Raw genomic sequence first — 19538 nt, 5'->3', positions numbered from 1 at the left:
CAAATGTAGTGATCCGAAGGGGCACATGCACCCCAATGTTTATAGCAGCAGTGTCCAGAATAGCCAAATTATGGAAAGAGCCTAGATGTCCATCAACAGATGAATGGATAAAGAAGATGTGGTGTATATATACAATGGAATATTACGCAGCCATCAAAAAAAAATGAAATCTGGCCATTTGCAACGATGTGGATGGAACCAGAGGGTATTATGCTAAGCGAAAGAAGTCAATCAGAGAAAGCTAAGTATCATATGATCTCACTGATATGAGGATTTTGAGAAATAAGACAGAGGATCATAGATAGGGGAAGGGAGGGAAAAATGAAACAAGATGAAACCAGAGAGGGAGACAAACCAAAACAGACTCTTAATCTCAGGAAACAAACTGATGGTTGCTGGAGTGGGGGTGGGGTGGGAGGGATGGGGTGACTGGGTGATGGACATTGGGGAGTTATACTATGGTGAGCACTGTGAATTGTGTAAGACTGATAAATCACAGACCTGTACCCCTGAAACAAATAATATATTATATGTTAATAAAAAAATTAAAAAAAAAAATAAAATCGGCCTCAGTTTCCTCCTTTTTAAAATGGACTTGCAGGGGTGCCTGGGTGGCTCAGTTGGTTAAGCGTCTGCCTTCAGCTCAGGTCATGATCTTGGGGTCCTGGGATCGAGTCCCATGTTGGGCTCCCTGCTCAGCAGGGAGCCTGCTTCTCCCTCTGCCCCTTGCTCCCGCTCATGCTCACTCAAGCTCTCTCTCAAATAAATAAAATCTTTAAAAGAAAATGGACTTGCAGGTATGAGCTGAGAAGGAATAGGACAGGAACATCTTGATGCTCTGCAAACATAAGGGTGCATCAAGTGCCACCTTGGTCCAAAAAGAAACATCTGTGCTGATCAGGTCAATCCTAGTTGGCCATGCCTTCCATGCCTGAGGAAGGCTGAGGAAGGAGTCCTGGGTGGGCCTTGGTGACCCACCTTCCCTGGCCATGATGGTGCTGGGGGGCAGGGGCAGAGCCCTGACCCAAGGGCAGCCAATGCAACAACTTGCCAGTGGTCAATAGCCTAGCAAGAAATGTGCCTAAATGGGGTACACCAGGCCAATCAAATTATCTTTCTCTTTCTTGGAGATGCACCTGATGTATGGAAAGGGAGTCCCAGGGTTAAGAGGGAAGCAGACACAGAGCTACACAGAGAAGAGCCAAGGCCTCTTGATTGATGGGATCCAGAAATTTCTGCTGTTGAGGGTGTCATAAGAGACTCTGGTAGCCGGACTTGGAAAGATCTGCCCATTTCAGGCACTGGGAGGCCTGGCTATGCCTTGGTTCCACATCCTCCTCCTAGAGAGCCTCGCTGGTTTTTCCCACATTCCAACTAGCTACATTTCCTTTTCCCTTTATTGTCCCTGCCTCCTTGCAGGGGACTGCCCCATCAAAGTAACCTTGCGGCCAAGGAGTCCATCCTATTCCCAAGTCCATTCTCAGAAAAGAAAAACAAAAACAAGCATCCAAAAGTTGTACTTGAGCTGGATGAAGTGTCCTTATTTTTTCTTTATTATTTTGAAAAGAATGGACCTTTATAGAATTAAGATTTGTAAACTCCAGAAATAATGCTAACATGAAAATCGGGACTTCCAGGTCACAGACACTTGAGGCTGCTGGGGCACATGGTATTGTTCCACACGATTAGCGATGCCCTACCAGTCTGCGCCACCTGGGCCACCATGGCATCATGAGCAATTACCCTCAGCCTGTGGGGTTTTATCACCACTGTGCTCTATACACTATATAGCGAATTGTTGTTCAGTGAATATAAGGGCGAGTTGTGTGTGTTTTTATAAAGGAATGATCATTTGAAAAAATCCTTGTGGAGTGCTCTGTTGTTTAAAACTCCCAGTGTGGGGCGCCTGGGTGGCTCAGTCATTAGGCATCCACCTTCAGCTCAGGTCATGATCCCAGGGTCCTGGGATCGAGCCCCACATTGGGCTCCCTGCTCCGTGGGAAGCCTGCTTCTCTGTCTCCCACTTCCTCTGCTTGTGTTCCCTTTCTCGCTGTGTCTCTCTCTGTCAAATAAATAAAATCTTAAAAAATAAAACTCCCAGTGTTTGTACTCTTAGGTAAACAATCTTCTTCTAGAAATAGGTGCACCATTTTAGCACCTTCTCATGGGAGTCAAATCAACATACCTTCCTCTGCCAAACAGATGATAGTTTTGGGTTTTCCACTGACCAGATGGGCTTTTGGAGTTGGTTTGTGTGTCTTGAGGGTGGCAGAAGCCAGGATCTCTTTGGGTTGAGGAAGAAGGCCAACTACTGCATAGCTTCAACATGAAAAGCCAATGAGAATCACTGAATAGGAAGGCTGGAAGGGCCTGAAGTTCACCTTGTTTGCACTCCTTATTTTATAGATGAGGAAACTGAGGCCCAGCATGGGGAGGGACTTTTCCAGAGTCACAGAGTGAGATGACATACGGATTATCTCAAATAGTAGCCTGAGAGAAAGGGTACTTCCTAAAGTGGTAACAGCAGGTATGGTGAGGGAAGTGGCATGGCCTGAAGAGACACTTAGATCTGAGTCCAAATCCCACATCCGTGATTTAGCAAGGGGTCACCTTGGGAACATCACAGCGTCCCTAAGCCTCAGTTTCCACTTGGCTAAAATGGGGATATAATTCCTTCCTATTGAGGTTGTCACAAGGAATGAAAGAGATACTCCAGGTGAATACACCTGGTACAGCATCTGGCTCATAAATGTGAGTTTCCACCTTCTAGAGGTCACAGTGTAGGTCATTTTTCAGTAAATGATTTAAATTCAGTATTCCAGTGTTTTTCCCTCTCTATTTTACATAAAGGATAGTCCCTTATAATAAAACATTCTCAGTAAGACTATGTCCAATGGGCTCTGGAGCCACTAAGAAGCTAAGAGGAAGTTATAAATAGCTCCAGGCTCTGGAACAAAAGGAAGAAACTGGGTCTTAGTGGGCAGAGTGTGAAAAGCTCCTGCCCACCTCTCCTCCCTCCAGATGCAGATCTGGGCCCTCTCCTGACACATCCCGACAGCAAGCCTTCCCTCCTCAGCTGGGGCTTGGCTCCCAGCCCTTCTCTACACCTCTCTGGGGCCATGATGGGATAGGTGCTGGCTTTCTCTTTAACAGTCTGGCTGGAATCAGAGGAGCCAGAAGATTAGTGTAACAACATGCACCAAGGCTGACGTCTTTATGAAGGTCCTTTTCCATTCAGGGAGGCTTTGCCAGAAGCCAGCTGCACCCACCTCCTCTTTCCTCTCCTCAACAGACAGCTCAGAGAATTGCAAAGGTTTATTATTACTTATGCACCCTGCACCGTCCGTTCATCACCAGTGTGGCACCCCTAACCTGCACCGACTTCAGATACAAGCAGTATTTAAGGGATCTTGGTTTGTGCTATCTTTTCCTTCCCTTTTGAACTCACATTTTGGAAAGCCCTTTGTTCTGACCGTATCTAGTTTTAAGACAGTTATGAAAACAACAAAAAAAATTTTTTAAAAGTACACAGCGAAATCCAACGGTTTCTTTACACAGCTGTCCCACATGATAAAGTTGGTCCTTCCACAGATGTAACACCCAATGTAGTCCACATGCTCCAACTTTCAACACAGGCTGACAGTGGGAAGAACTCTGGTTAATCGATACGGATATGGAATGTGAGGTCAAGGTACCCGGAACTAGCAGCAGGAAATAACCATCAGAAGGACCACACTTCAGATCCCGGGTAAATGCCAACTGCTGGGTAAACATCATTAGGAGGAAATGGGCTTCAATAACAAGATTCTTGATGATTCATGAAAGAGGAAAAAAGAAAAAGCAAAAATGTAAAGATATGTTCAAGGATATTGTTGCCGCTCTGTCTAGAGACAGAGAACTGGGAGAAACAATCTGTATGCCCATCAGCAGAGTAATGGTTGCGTAGGTTAGATTCTTGTGGAATATTACACAGCTGTTAGAAATGTCTTGGAGACATGACCATAATATATTAAGTAAAAAAAGCTACTTGTAGAATAAAATATGTATAGTACAACCACATTTTTGTAAAAAAAGACCCCAAAACCCCCAAACAAAAAACGAACCCCTTCATCTGTCTATATATGTTGCATAAACAAAGGAAAACAAAACTACAGAGAGCTAAACTGTTAGCATTCACTACCTGGGCAGGTTTAGGATTGGAGGTGGGTGGTGGTAGTAGGGAATACTACTGATTTCTTCCCCTAAGAAAGGTGGGAGCAGGAGGTTTACAGTCAGAAGTGAATGATGTCCTATTCTATTTATTTATTTTTAAAGATTTATTTATTTATTTGACAGAGAGAGAGCGAGTGAGACAGAGAGCGAGAGAGAGAGGGAGAGAGAGAGAGAGCACAAGTGGGGAGGAGAGGGAGAAGCAGGCTCCCCGCTAAGCAGGGAGCCTGACTCGGGGCTTGATCCCAGGACCCTGGGATCATGACCTGAGCTGAAGGCAGATGCTTAACAACTGAGCCACCCAGGCACCCCTGTCCTATTCTATTTAACAGCGCTGCTCCACTGAGCTCTTCTGCTGGTCTTACCACCATGCTGCCCTGGATGCCATCTTAATGAAGGGAGAGAAATGATGATTGCCTTAACTCATAGTTATCATTCTCTTTTTCCTTAAACCCTTTCGAGGCCAGCACCACTTAGAAATCAAACCCAACTCTGTAACCAATTTTACTGAGTGTTATCTGTCTGCTCCTGGACAAGCATATATTACCTTCAGCACGGTGAGTGAAATGCAACCTGAGTCATCTGTTGGTTGTGTCTATTTATATTTATCTCACCAATCCTGCTTGCCATGCCTGGTCCAAGAACCTTCATGCACAAAGGATTAGAATTTAAAAATGTCTCTCTCCTCTGCAAGGAAGGGGTCTTGGTCTGTGTGTGAGGCAGCAGAAAGAGCATATGCTTGAATCTAGGTTTGAGTCTTCCCCGCTCTCTGCTGGCTGAGCTTATCTGAGGTCCAGTTTGTGCATCTGAGCTAGTGATCCCCGTGAGATATAAACAATTTCAGAGAGGCTGGAATCACAAAGAGTTGTAGTGTTTTTGTAAACGAGGAAACAGTGTTGAAACATAAAGGAAAAAAATACAACACAAAACCTCAAAGTTGGAAGAAGTAAAATGAGGCTGGTGAAGTGCTCAACTCCACATTTGGCACATAAGCACTTGATAAATGAGAAACATTGTTATTATTCATGGAGAACACAGCATCCATTTCTAGAAGATTCAGAAAATGCATTGGTCTGCAGAAATGATAAAAGAAGAGAAACCACACATCAGCTCATGTGGATGTCAAGTGGTTTTTGCCTAGCATAAATTGTAGGGGATGTATGCCCATTTGATTTTTTAGTTGACAGGCAGCCATTTTTGCTTACAAGCTAGCTATCTCTGTAATTTCAACCCAAGGGCTGAATTCACTGAAATCTGTTTTTAAAATTACAGAAAAGAAGTCAATTTGAGAGATTTTCTTAGCTGCCATTTTAAGGCTTATGAGCAACTTTAAATCTCGATATTAGGTCTGATGGATCAATAACTATTGTCTTGAAAGAAACACCACTGTTCAGAAGGGAGTCATGTAATTTCAGAGAACTGATTTAAGCCTCCTGAAAAATCAGTGATGTGCCAAAGAAATCTGGACTTTTTCCTTTCTCAGCTCACAAATCACACAGGCTACAGCCCTTCTTTCCATCTTCCTGCCCCTACCTACACACCTGCCTAGCTACCAGCCTGCCAAACAGGGAGTCCTCATCCCTCCCAGACTGCGCGTCTCGGGGGTGCTAATCTTAGACCGAAGTTCTCCATTACGAACTGTCAAGCAAGCTTACTCCGGCACACGAATCATGAGAAAAAGCGTAAAAACTGTAAAAGTACATACTAAATATGTCTTCCAAGCCTGTCGCTGTTCCATGGAGTGTCTGACCAACCTCGCAGCACTGTGGCGGGTGGGACAGGGCTGGGTGCAGACTCCGGCCCTTCAGTCCCATTGCAGAGGGTGGGAGGAGGTATGCACGGCCCCTGCCATGACCTGCACGCGGCACACAAGCTCCATCGTCCCGCACGCCACGCCACAGCCCACAGCTGATCTTGGATCACTTCTAGATTTACTATCCATTATGCATCAGGCATGTCCTGCTATTCAAGGACAGCAAGTTAATTAAAACCACAATAAAAACAGAGCAACTCAGGGGCGCCTGGGTGGCTCAGTCGGTTAAGCGGCTGCCTTCGGCTCAGGTCATGATCCCAGGGTCCTGGGATCGAGCCCCACATCCAGCTCCCTGCTCAGTGGAGAGCCTGCTTCTCCCTCTCCCTCTGCCTGCCGCTCTGCCTACTTGTGCTCTCTCTCTCTCTGTCAAATAAATAAATAAAATCTTAAAAAAAAAAAACAAAACCAGAGCAACTCAGAAAAGGATCCTGTCACCATTTCCACTTTTCACAACATAAATGGCATCATTTACTAAACGGCCGACTTGACCTCGTCATTTGGATGTTTAATGACGTCTTGAACTTGACAGAAATAAAAATCTTCATTTTCCCCAAATCTGCTCTTCTCAAAGCCTTTGTTTCTGTAAATGGCAACTCCATCTTCCCAGCTGCTCTGGCCAAAAACCTTGGCATTATCTCCGTCTCTTCTCTTCTTTTCATATCCATATTGTCTATAAGTAAACCTGTCATCTCCACCTTCAAAGTCTATCTAGAATGTGGTCACTGCTTCTCTGCTACTTCTCTGCCACCACGGTCTGAGTCACTGCCGCTCTTCTCTGCCTGGCTGTGATCAACTCCCAACTGCTTTCCCCGCTTCCACCGTTGGCCGCCTACAGTCTGTTCTTAACATAGCAACGGAAGTGATCCTCTGAAAAGGAAAACCAGATTATGTTGCTCCCTGCTCAAAACTCTCTGGCGCTTCCCATCTCACTCCCTTTGGTAAAAGCCAAAGCCCCATGCAGCCCTGACATCTCTCCAGCCTTGCTTCCCATCACTTTCCTCCTGGCTCATTGGGCTCCACAGGCCAACCATCATGGCCCCAGGGCCTTTGCACTTACTTGTTCCTCTGCCTACAGAGTTCTTCCCCCAGTTAACTGCCCTGGGGACCCCTCATTTCTTTGTATCTCTGTTCATATGTCATCTTATTAGAGAGGCCTCCCCCATCACTGAAATAAAATCCATCCCATTCCCATCACTTTCTCTACCCCTTACTCTGCCTCTTTATGTTTCTTATATCCATTTATTACCATCTGAAAAAATAATACATTTATTTGTTTATGACCTCCTCCACCCAGGAGAATGTAAACTCCAGGAAAGAAGGAAATTTTGCTTATTTTGTTCATTGCTGTTTCCCCAGGGACTAGCCCACACAATAAGCATACATGGTAGGCACATGATAAATATTTGTTGAATGAATGAATGAATGAATGACTTGCAGAGACAGTATGAGGTGACTAATAGGCTTGAGATCTCCTTAAGGCAGGAACTGACACTTGATCCTTTTGGTATAAATGAGTAGGGGCTAGCTATATTTTAGGTGGGCTACAGACTGGGGGTGGAGGAGGGAAAGAAGCCCCTAATACAAACACAGTTACTTTAGATTAAGTTCCTGATTTAATTAGCTCTGGGTACATGCACAGGTGGCCATGCAGGGCAGGAGCCCAAGAACACAGGCGGCAGCTCGCCAACAGCTTCCTTGGCCCCCAGGGTCCCCAACATAAATGCATAGCTGGCAACGTCTTCTGGGTCAGGAAAGCTCAATTCTTGTTACATCCCTGGCCTTTCTTGCTCAGGTGTACATCACCATTTGAGAAGGTTCTGCTTCTGTTTCTGGGGATATTTATAAACATCAGGCTTTCCTAGTTCTCAAGCCCTCGGCATCATCAAGGCCACACTATCATGGGGGGAAGGGGGTCATCCCTGAATAGGAAGGACCTCAGCGCCACCAGCTCTCCTGGGCCCACAGAGCCATTTCCCTTCAGGGGTCTCCCTCCTTCCAATTCCTTGCCCTTTTATCTGGGTGTTTTGGATACTGCAATGGTTGGCAAACCACCACAACAAATCCATTTCCAACTGGATTCCAGCTGTAACTCTGCCCAGGGTGCACCTGTGTGACTTTGGCCACAGGTCACTCTCCCTCCCCCATTTTGATTCTCCTATCTGCTGATCTGAAAAAAGTGAGTGATGACGATGAAAACAGTAACAGCACCTGTGCAACCTGCTCATGAGGGATGCTGGTCTGTAATACCATTTTCCTGCTGTATCTTTGTCTTGCTTTGGTATCAGGGTAATGCTGAGTTCACAATGAGTTGGAAAGTACTCCACTCTCTTTTTTTTAAAAATTTTATTATGTTATGTTAATCACCATACATTACATCATTAGTTTTTGATGTAGTGTTCCATGATTCATCGTTTGTGACTTTGCATTATTTCTTAATTTTTTTTTTTTTTTAAGAATTCACCAGTGAACCCATCTGGGCTTAGAGTTTTCTTTGTGGGGAGGTTCTTAACTATATTATCAATTTGGACTATTCTGGTTAATCATTTCTTTTTGAGTGAGCTTTGGTAGTTTGTGCCCTTCAAGGAATTTATTATTTCATCTAAGTTGCTGAATTTACAGACATAAAGTTGTTCAGAATACTCCTTTATTATTCTCTTAATAGTTAACAGCATCTATCGTTCTATCACCTCTCTCATTCCTGATATTGGTAATATGTGTCTTCTTTTTCTCTGTAGCAGTCTGGTTAGAAGTTAATCCATTTAATTGACTGTTGCAGAGTCAGCTTTTGGTTTCATTGATTTTTTCCTATTGTTTTTCTATTTTCTACTTTATTGATCTCTGTTTTGATCTTTTTTATTTCCTTTCTTCTGCTTATTTTGGATTAACTTGTTCTTATTTTTCTAGTATCTTAAAGTAGAAGCTGATGTCATCAATTTGAGACCATTTTTCTTTTCTAATATAAGCACTGAACGCTACAAATTTACCCATAAGTATTGCTTTAGTGACACCCCACAAGTTCTGATATGCTGTTTGCATTACCATTCAGTTCAAAACATTTCTAGTCTTCCTTTTGATTTCTTCTTTGACCCATCTATTATTCATACATGAATTACATAGTTTCCAAACATTTGGAAATTTTAAGAGACTGTTCTGTTATTGGCTTCTAAATTAATTTCACTGTGGTCAGAAAACACTTGAATCCTTTTAAACTTTTATCACTTGAATCCTTTTAAATTTATGGAGACTTGCTTTCTAACCCAGAATATGATCTATCTTGGAAAATGTTCTGTATGCACTTCCAAAGAATGTACATTCTGCTGTTATTGGGTAGAGCGTTCTATAAATGTCAGTTGGGTCATGCTGGTGGATAACGCTGTTCAAGTCTACTACATCCTTGCTGACTTTCTGTCTAATTGTTCTATCAATTTTTGAGAGAAGAGTGTTGAAATCTCATAATTGTGGCAATGTCTATTTCCCTTTGCACTTCCATGAGTTTTTGCTTCGTGTATTTTGAAGCTCTCTTATGAGGTACATAAACATTTAGGGTTGCTATGTTCTCTTGATGAAGGACCCCTTTATTAAATTATGAAACCACCTTCTTTATCCGCAATATTCTTTGTTCTGAATTCTACTTTAACTGATATTCATATAGCCACCAAAGCTTTCTTTTGATTGGTGTTAGCATGACAGATCTTTCCTATCCTTTTGCTTTTATTTGTATCTTTATATTTAAAGTGCGTTTCTTGCAGCCAGCATGTAGTTGAATCTTGCTTTCTTATCTAATTGGACATTCTCTGCCTGTTTCAGTTACAATTAGTGCATTTAGTTTTAATGTGATTATTGACATGGTTAGGATAAAGTCCATCATCTTGGTATTTGTTATTTCTCTTTTCTTTTTTTTTAAAGATTTTATTTATTTATTTGACACAGAAAGAGAGAGTGAGAGAGAGAGAGTGCACAAGCAGGGGGAGAGGCAGGCCGAGGGAGAGGGAGAAGCAGGCTCCCCGCTGAGCAGGGAGCCCGATGTGGGGCTTGATCCCAGGACCCTGAGATCATGACTTGAGCCCAAGGCAGACGCTTAACTGACTGAGCCACCCAGGCGCCCCTCTATTTCTCTTTTCTGATCTCAGTTCCCTTTTCTCTCTTTTTCTGCATTCTTTTGGATTAACCGAATATTTTTCATTCTTCCATTTTGTCTCTCTTGTTGGCTTATTAGCTATAACTCTTTGTTTTGCTATTTTAGTGCTTGTTTTACAATTTATAGGATACATTTTAAAGTTATAACAGTATACCTTTAAATGATATTATATCACTTCACAAGTAGTATGAGAATCTAATAGTAGTACATTATCATTTCTCCTCTCTGACCTTTATGTTGGCACACAATTTTACTTTTACATAGGTTTAAACCCAACAATGTGTTGTTATTATTTCTGGTTACACAGTCAGATACCTTTTAAAAAGATTTAAACAATAAGAAAGAAATAGTGTAGGGGGTGGGGTGGAATGGAGTTGGCGGGGGAGAAAGAGTTTATTTACCCACATAGTTACTATTTCCAGTGATCTTCATTCTTTGTAAATGAAATCCCTATTTCCATCCGTAATCATATTTTTTCCCTGAAGGACTTCCTTTAACATTTCTTATAGTACATAACTGCTGTGATAAATTCTTTCAGCTTTTTTTGTGTCTGACAAGTCTCTATTTTGCCTTTATTTTTGAAAGATATTTTCACCGGGTGTAGAATTCTAGGTTGACAGTTTTTACTTTTAGTACTTTCAAGATGTTGTTATACCATGCTCTTGCTGCTATCGTTCCCAGTGAGAATTCTGTCATCCTTGTCTTTGGTCCTCTGTGCATAACATATTTTACTTCTCTGCTTACCCTAAAACTTTGTCTTCATTGCTGGTTTGTAGTCATTTGGTTATGGTGTACAGTGGTGTCATTTTATTCATGTGTCTTGGATTGGGTTTCATTGAGCTTCTTGGGTCTGTGGTTTTATAGTTGTCACTCCGCATGGAAAACTTTTGGCCACTGTTTTCCTCCTCCCTTTCATAGACTCCAATTACCTGCATATTTGACTGCTTAACGTTGTCCCATAGTTCATTAATGCTCTTTTAATTTTGGAAAATTCTTTTTCTGTATTTTATTTTGGAGTAGTTTCATTTCCTACTCTTCAGTTTCACTTTTTTTTTTTTTCCTGCAATATCTAAGCTGCCATTCATCCCATACACTATTTTTCACTGCAGACACTGTTAGCTTCATTTCTAGAAGTTCAGTTTGGGTCGTTTTATATCATCCATGTGTCTACTTAATTTTTGAAACATATGGGATACAGGTATAATAACTGTTTTAGAATAACTAATTCTAAAATCTTTGTCAACTCTGGGTTTATTTTGATTAGTATTTTCCTCATTATAGGCCATGTTTCTTGGCTTCTTTGTATGCCTGATAATCTCTGACTGGGTTTTACCTTGGTCCATGCTGAATATCTTTGTCTTTTTATAATCTCAAGCTTTGGTTCTGGAATGCAGTTAAATTACTTACTTTGACCTTCCTGGGTCCTAATTTATGATTTTTTAGACTAGTCCAGAGCACTGTTCAGTCTGGGACTAATTATTAGTCTTCATGAGGTAAAACTCTTTTAAGTGCTCTACTCAATTCTCCAAAAGTTATGAGTTATGAGGTTTCCCAGTCTGACTGGTAGAGAGTCTCAGCCCTGTATGAGAGCTAAGCACTGTTCCCTCCAACCCTTTTGGGTGATCCCTTTCCCAGTCTCAGGAAGCTTCTATACAGCAAGTACCCCTCCGCAGATCTCCACAGCTCGATCTCCATATGGCTCTCTCCTCTCTAGGACCTGGCCCTGTGCACTCTGGCCTCTTTGGTCTCCCTGGACTCTCACAATCCCTCTCTTCACCTCAGGAAGTCCCCTGGGCTCTACCTGGGTTCCCCTCCCTACACCACGGCCTGGAAACTCTCTCAAGACAAAAGTTAGGGAACTTGTAGGGCTCACCTCATTTGTTTCTCATCTCTTAAGGATTACTGCCTGTCACTGACTGATGTCCAATGTCTTATAAACCATCGCTTTACAGCTTGTCCTTTGTTGTTGTTATTTCAGGCAGGAAAATGTCCCTGTTACTCCGTCTTGGCTCCCAAATAGCATTTTTGTATGTCTGTGTGTACATTCATATTGGGGGCACTATTATTATCATTACAACTAGTCCTGTAAGTGTGGTTGATTTACACTTGTGCTGATAAGCTGTCTTTCTTTCCAGAGTATATATTTAATAAATGCTTGTCAAAACGAATAGGCTATAATTGCCTCCCTTATGCTTTTGTAACTTGATGGAGATGTAAAGGTGATCAATAGAATACTGGCCTATTTTAATAATATGAACTTCTAAGTTCTTTTGGGGAAATTCAGTATATACCATAAATCAAGAGTTAATTTAGCAAAAAGCAACAAGCAAAAAGAAGCATGGAACCAAGAATCTGGTAGATTTGCAACAAAGATTCCATTCAGGTTCATTCATTTACTGAAAGCTAAACCAATGGACTGGAGAAAGCAGGTCAGGATTGTAGATAGCTTTCATTCCTACCATGAATGTTGACTGCTTTCAGTCCCACCATGGATACTCTTTGCATGGGAGAAAATGACCATTTTCTCAGAGGAGAAGTTTGCACAGGGACCTTCAGACCCCAGGTACTTAAGCAGTTGGGGCTGTTGCCATCAGCTCTGTGCCCTGGAGGGGCCCCCATGCACGGCTGCCGAGCAACGCCCCCCTCCCCCGGGGAGGGTAGCAGGGAAAGCAGGCCAGCGCACCAGCCAGCCTCTGTTCGGGCTCCCTCAGCGGGGGGCAGGGGGGTGGTGGTGCAGAGGTCAGGTCCCCTCAGAGCCAGCTGGCCGCCTCCCACATGCAAGCCCAGCAAGTCAGGCCCAACTGCTCGGTTTCCGTTCTCTGTGGCTCCATGGTTCCTGGTGCAACTTCTGGTGGAAGCAAATGCAGCCGACACAAACAGCCCCTCAATCCTGTTCTTGGCATGCTAGTGTCAAAATTCAGTTGAAGAAGTAAAAGGCAAACATTACCTCAGCTCCTGCTAGAGAAGTTGTTTGAGCTCAAAGAAACCGGAGGGAGAGAGTGTCTCCACTGCTCTGATTTCCTCACACATTTCTGCCGTCTGCAGGAAAGATCCACCAAACGCTTCCCCAGCCCCGGGGAAAAAAAAAGCTCTTCAACACATCTGTCAACTCATTTCTGGAAAGTGAGCTTCCACACTGGGAATTCTAAAAAGTGTGTGTTGGGCGGGGGGTGGGGGATGTCCGGAGCACTGGGTTTAGCAACATCCTTCATGGTGACTTGGAGGCTGGCTGGGTAGGCTGGCAACAGGGGCCTCAGGCATCCTTAGGCTCAATTCACAGTCACCTAGAACAGTGGTTCCTCACCTTACTGATGCCCCGGACCCCTCTGCCAGGCTGCTGAAGCCTATGGCCACTTCTCAGAGCAGCCTTTACAATGCATAAAATAAAATAGATCAGATTATAAAGGAAACCAATTGAACTGAGATACAGTTATCAAAATAATAAACAATATAAAATTAATAGAAGTATTTCCTTACGGACACATTAAACAACACAATCTAGTAGCAGTTCTAAAAACTACCTTCATTTCAAAGCAGGGATGAGTATTCATGACATTTCTAGACATCCGTAAAGTGATGTAAAAGTAAATGATCTCTTGGGGCGCCTGGGTGGCTCAGTCGTTAAGCGTCTGCCTTCGGCTCAGGTCACGATCCCAGCGTCCTGGGATCGAGCCCCGCATCGGGCTCCCTGCTCCGCAGGAAGCCTGCTTCTCCCTCTCCCACTCCCCCTGCTTGTGTTCCCTCTCTCGCTGTGTCTCTCTCTGTCAAATAAATAAATAAAATCTTTAAAAAAAAAAAAAAAAGTAAATGATCTCTTTTGGCGACAACAACCCAGGTGCTTTGTTGCCTATGGTCATAACGGCAAGGAACACCGCACTTCAGTGAGAGGCTAATGAAAAGAAAAATGCAACGTTTTACCTCATTCAGGTGTACAGACCTGTCTGTGGGCCCCAGGACTCCTAGATTAAGAAGACATTTCTTTTCCTGAGCTTTTGGGAGAGAGCAGTGCACTGGAGACCAGGGTCCCAGGCCCCAACCTGGGGGCCTCTAATCAGCTGGGAGCCTCAAACTTTTAACCAGTAAGTTGGAGATCACACATCTCTTGCCTACTTCTCCACCTTCAGTGTCTTCCCGCAAAGGCTGGTGCTGGGTGGGGGTGTCCTCTGGAGTTCCAAGTACTCTGTGTCTACTCTTATCTGTTTTCTCATCTGTGGTGTAATGACCTGCTTGGCCCATCTGTCCCCACCTCTTGCACAAGGCAGCAATAATGGCTCATTTATCATTGTGTTCTTGTGTCAAGCACAAGGCTTGGCACACAGGAGACCATTCCTATATATTTACTGACTGAACAGATAAATGGACGGATGAAGGCTGTGACCACACCTAGTTTCTCTCTCTCGTTATAAAAATATTCCTTATTTTACACCAGCAGTTTCTCAACCCTAGTTATATAAGTGAGCATTGCTTTACGAGGTTTTAGAAACTACTGAGACCCCAGATGCAACCCCAGAGACTCAGATGCCTGTGGTCTGGGGCGGGGCCCTGGCCTCTGTCTGTTTTTAAAACCACCCCAGGTACAGCCAGAGTTGAGACCCCCACAGTAGCACAGAACAGTAGCTGAAGTCAGAGTGCAGTGCTCCCAGATGAACTTCTTTTCTAGAGCCAGCAAGATGAAATTAGTGCAGAATTCTGAACTCTGCGAGGGGCTAAACACAGAAATTGAGTTTCTGACCCTCAGAGTCAGGTCACAGTTCTGAATCCAGCAACATCAGTAATATCTGAACTACATTCTCAGACTTAGATGAAAAATCTGGGGCTTGACAGTGAAGACCATGAAACAAATTATTGCAAACGCCACGGACAAGCACTCTGAGGCCCCACGCTCCCTCCCCTTGTGGCAAGAAGTCCTTATGAATAGGGCCCATCCTGGTTAAGCAGCACACCTTCTGGGGGACAGATCCCTGGCTGGGTGGTTTCCTAATCTACAAAGTCGGGAGGATAATAATAATAACAAGGCCAACCTCAAGGTATTGTTGCAGGAACTGAAAGATGGTATGGGGCAGAAAGCATTCTGTAAGCAGCTCATACATGCTATCAAGATTAATTCTTTACTATTGGTATTAGTATTTAGTTATGGTCACTTCACTTTACTGTGTTTTTCAGATACTGTGTTTTTTATGAAGTGAAGGTTTGTGTCAACCCTGTGCTGGGCAAGTCTGTTGGTGCCATTTTTCTAACAGTATTTGCTCGCTTCCTGTGTGTGTGTCACATACTGGTAATTCTCACAGTATTTCTAACTATCTCATTATTATTATTATTATATCTGAATTGCTGCAATCTCATGATAAAACTTTAATGGATTAGAAGCTGCTTCTTATGAGCGAGCAAAAAAAGTGGCTTCTTGAGATGGAAGCTCCTGGTCAAGATGCTGTGAAGATTGTTGAAATGACAACAAAGCATTTAGAATATTACATAGACTGAGTTAATAAAGCAGTGGCAGGGTTTGAGAGGATTGAGTCTGATTTTGAAAGAAGTTCTCCTGTGGGTAAATGCTATCAAACAGCATCACATGCTATAGAGAAATCTTTCTTGAAAGGAGGAGTTGATCGATGCAGCAAACTTCATTGTTGCTTTATTTTAGGAAATCGGCACAGTCACCCCGGCCTTCGGTAACCGCCACCCTGATCAGTCAGCAGCCACCATGTCGAGGCAGGACCCTCCACCAGCAAAAAGAATATGACCCGCTGAAAGCTTAGATGATGATTAGCATTTTTTAGCAATAATGTGTTTTTTAATTAAGGTATAAATGTTGTTTTTTAGACATAATGTTACTGCACACTTAATCGACAACAGTATAGTGTAAACGTAACTTTTATATGCACAGGGAAACCAAAAAACTCATCTGACTTGCTTTACTGCGGTGTTCTGGAACGGAACCTGCAATTTCTCCGAGATGTGCCTGTACCGCATTCTACCAATTGAGTTCTTCCAGGTGGAAAGACCTTGTGGATTACGGATGCCAGGTCAGACTCCCCGCATTCAAGGTCTGCCTCCACTTACCCACTGAGCCATCTTATGCAAATCACCTAACCTTATCATGCCTTATCTGTAATAAAGGTATGTACCTCGGGTTTTTGGAAGGTTTGGCTGAGTGAGGTAAAACACTTAAAGCACCTAGAACATCTTCTAAAACTTAAGCTTTGCATCAGAATCACCTGGAGGGCTTGTTAAAACACTGATTGCTGGGTCCCATGAGCTTTTGATGCAGTAGATCTGGGCTGGGAACGGAGAATGTGCACATCTAATATGCTCCTAGGGACCCATGGCATTGCTGGCCTGGGAACCACATTTTGAGAACCACTGGCTGAGAACCAAGCCTGGCATACAGTAAGCACCAACTCAGTGTTAGCTGCTATTATCTTTTCCTGGGCTCTACTTTCTTAACCGCTGAGCAAAACCCTGCGTGCTCCAATGCCACTCGGTACTGCCTTCCTGTAGAAGCCAGTTTGAATTCTACCTGTGGAGGTTCCCAAAGTGTGGACCCAAGATAAGCTGCACCAGCACCACATGGGAGCTTACTTATAATGGGTCTTGGGCCCCAACCCAGATCTAGTGAATTGGGATTTACGGGGGTGAGGCACAATATCGTGGGCTCTAACATCCTTCCGGGTGACTCTACTACATACCGACTCTCAGAACTCCTGCTCTAGTAGAAAATCACCAGGACCGCTGCAACAAGCCTCCTGAAAATGGCCAGGGAGGCAGGACAGCTTAAGGTCCAGAGTATAGGTTTTGGTTGAGTTGGAGACCTGGCTCAGCTTCTTTGCCACCTTGGGGCCATGAGTTATGACACTCATTTAAGCCTCAGTTTCCCCGGCTGTAAAATGGGTACCATTATAGGACCTACCTCATAGGAACCTCAGATGCTGCAAACGACACATGATAACTGTTCAGGGAATGTTAGTTGCCACTCTTACCCTCTTTATCATTGCTGTGATGTGTCCTATCTCAAAGTGATTTGAGACAGCTTATTAAAAAAAGACATAAACGTATAGGTGCACAGGATAGCTAAAATAAAGCCCTTTTTTAAGAAAAGGAAATAAAAATGTATCACACAGAAAGTGGGGAACATGAGGGTTGAAACTGTCACTGCAATTGTCTGAGCATGAGGTCTGAAAGTCCCCGAAGGCCAGAGCAGAGGGGAAATGCAGAGGTCCTACAGTCTACGGTTTCCACTGCCTTAAAAGGGGAAGGAGGCCAGCTCTTTTTCATCCCTCTGCCACCCCACCTCTAAATCTAGGAGAATCTGATCCCATAAACCTCTGCACCAAGGCCCTGTGTACCAAGAAGGGAATTTCCTCTAGCTTGCTTGATGTACCTGTTTCTTTAATTAATTCTCATCAAGAGCCACAGGTAAAATCCTTAGATCCCAGAAGATGAGAGATGTCACACTCACTTTGGGTGCCGAATATCAGGGACAGAGCGATTCAGGGAGATTTTATCACTGACGTAAATGTTAAATCCATTTTCTCGGTACGCCTGATCCACTCTCTCAGCATCGGTCATGGGGTAAGGTCTCCCTTGTTCTCCATTTCCTAGGAGCAAAGAGCAAAGTCAATGTTGCTAATTGAATGGAGTGGGGGAAGGGGGATGAAAGATCTGATTAAAGCACAGAGATCAAACTTTATACGTGGATACAGAGTAGACCTCCAGATTTTGCAGGGGGAGTCTAAAGAGGGGAGGGGAACGAGCATTTTTTCAGCCATGCCCATGTCACACACTTTACAGACCGGCTCTCACGTCATTCCCACAGCAAGCCATCAGGGTGGACATGCGAGCCTTCATTCTATGGGTGGATAAACTGGGACTCAAGAAGGTTATAAGAGCAGGTTTGTGGGCTCTAAAGTCCATGCTTCCCCTACTCTGCCAGGGGCCCGAGACATCCCTGACCATGGCATCCCATCAGCTGGACAGGAGGCCAGATCTACTTCATATGAGCTGATCGACCTTGGGCCAGTCACACCAACTCTCTGAACGGATGGAAGTAGGCACAGCCCTTGGCCCCACCTGTCAGCTTGCAGCTTCCCATCAAGCTGATGTTGTCAACATGTACTTTGCAAAGTAAATAGGGTGTTGCTCAGGAAGATGAGGTGATTTTTAACAAGCTGATTTTATGGCCATTTCTTCAAGACTCTCTCCAGTTGCAGATTACTACATCCATCCAGCCAGATGAGAGAGAGGACGCTGCCATCTGTAACTCGGAAGGCTCCACGATAAGACGCTGCTGGCTCATGCCCAGGACAGACTCCACAAGGGACACAAATGCAGCCGGCAGAACCAGGAGAGCCATAAGCATCTGCGTGGGGAGGGAAGTTCCAGGAGGGCAGTACAGGGGAGTGACTCAGAGTTCAGGCCCTAGAGGGCGGCAGAGTGCAGCTTGAAGCCCAAACCTGCACTCGCGGCTTTGTGTTATCCTGGACGTGTCGTTTGCCTTTCTCTGATTGGGCTTTGCCCTACGTATTAATGGGGAAAAGAAGGTTCAATGTAATGATTAAGGAGATAATGCAGGGCAAAATGCCTGGTACAGAGTTAGCACTCCACACAAGCTGATTATTATTACTCTTAATAATGTCTCCACTGCTTACTCTTTTTCTTGCTAATTAGCTCCATGTTCTAATAATTCTGGTAATGATAACTGCCTGGAAAATCAGCTTTTTTCAACTGTTTCCTTTCTCAGTTTAAGCAGCACCCACCCCTACTTCATTTTCAATCACTGCCCTACAGAAAAATGCATGTCATGTTTTTAGACTTCCCTGACCATTTGTTATTATATCAGCTCTATTAGAGCCCTGTTGTAGTCTGGTTTTTTCATAATGTAATCTAAAAAAAAAAAATCAATAGTGGTGGGTGCTTTTAACTGAGATAAAAATGAATAAAATACCAATCCCTATATTTCTATGGTGCTTTCCAGTATTGTAAAGTTGCTTCATACCCATCACTTTATTTGTGTCACCTTCACAACAACACCCTGAGGTTGTCTGAGCAGGAAGCATGAGCCCCACAGACACATGGGGAAACCGAGGCTCCAGGAGCATGGGATCTCTCTGATGGTCATGTGGTTGGTCAGTGGTGCCAGAGCTGCCGTCCTGACTCCTAGTCCAGGCTCTCTAGAGATGATTTTCCACATAATTTCTATAAACCCCACCCCTCCCCACCCCTTCCCAACTCCCCAGTGTAACAGGAACTGCTCCAAAGACTAATTAGCCAAAGAAAACTTTAGCTGAAGCCTGCTAAGTCCATTCAACCTCGTGGCTACAGAGCTGGGTAGGGGTCGACTCTGTCCTCCAGACCTGGGTTCGAGTCCCAAGCCTGCGTCTT

At 43.8% G+C, this 19538-nt stretch overlaps 1 protein-coding gene across 1 annotated transcript in view; it reads right to left on the bottom strand.

Annotated features, from left to right (window-relative positions):
* GALNT10 (polypeptide N-acetylgalactosaminyltransferase 10) overlaps positions 1–19538 on the bottom strand; it is a 217880-nt gene that overhangs the window by 102696 nt on the left and 95646 nt on the right. Inside the window, exon 3 of the mRNA XM_032403576.1 lies at positions 17617–17755. Within this exon, the coding sequence (XP_032259467.1) occupies positions 17617–17755 (139 nt within the window). The remainder of the gene's footprint in view (positions 1–17616; positions 17756–19538) is intronic.

The sequence above is a fragment of the Phoca vitulina genome, unplaced genomic scaffold (assembly GCF_004348235.1).
Source record: "Phoca vitulina isolate PV1807 unplaced genomic scaffold, GSC_HSeal_1.0 scaffold6, whole genome shotgun sequence".
NCBI lineage: Eukaryota > Metazoa > Chordata > Mammalia > Carnivora > Phocidae > Phoca > Phoca vitulina.
Note: the sequence above shows the minus strand (reverse complement) of the source record. Positions and strands in the feature narration are given on the sequence as shown.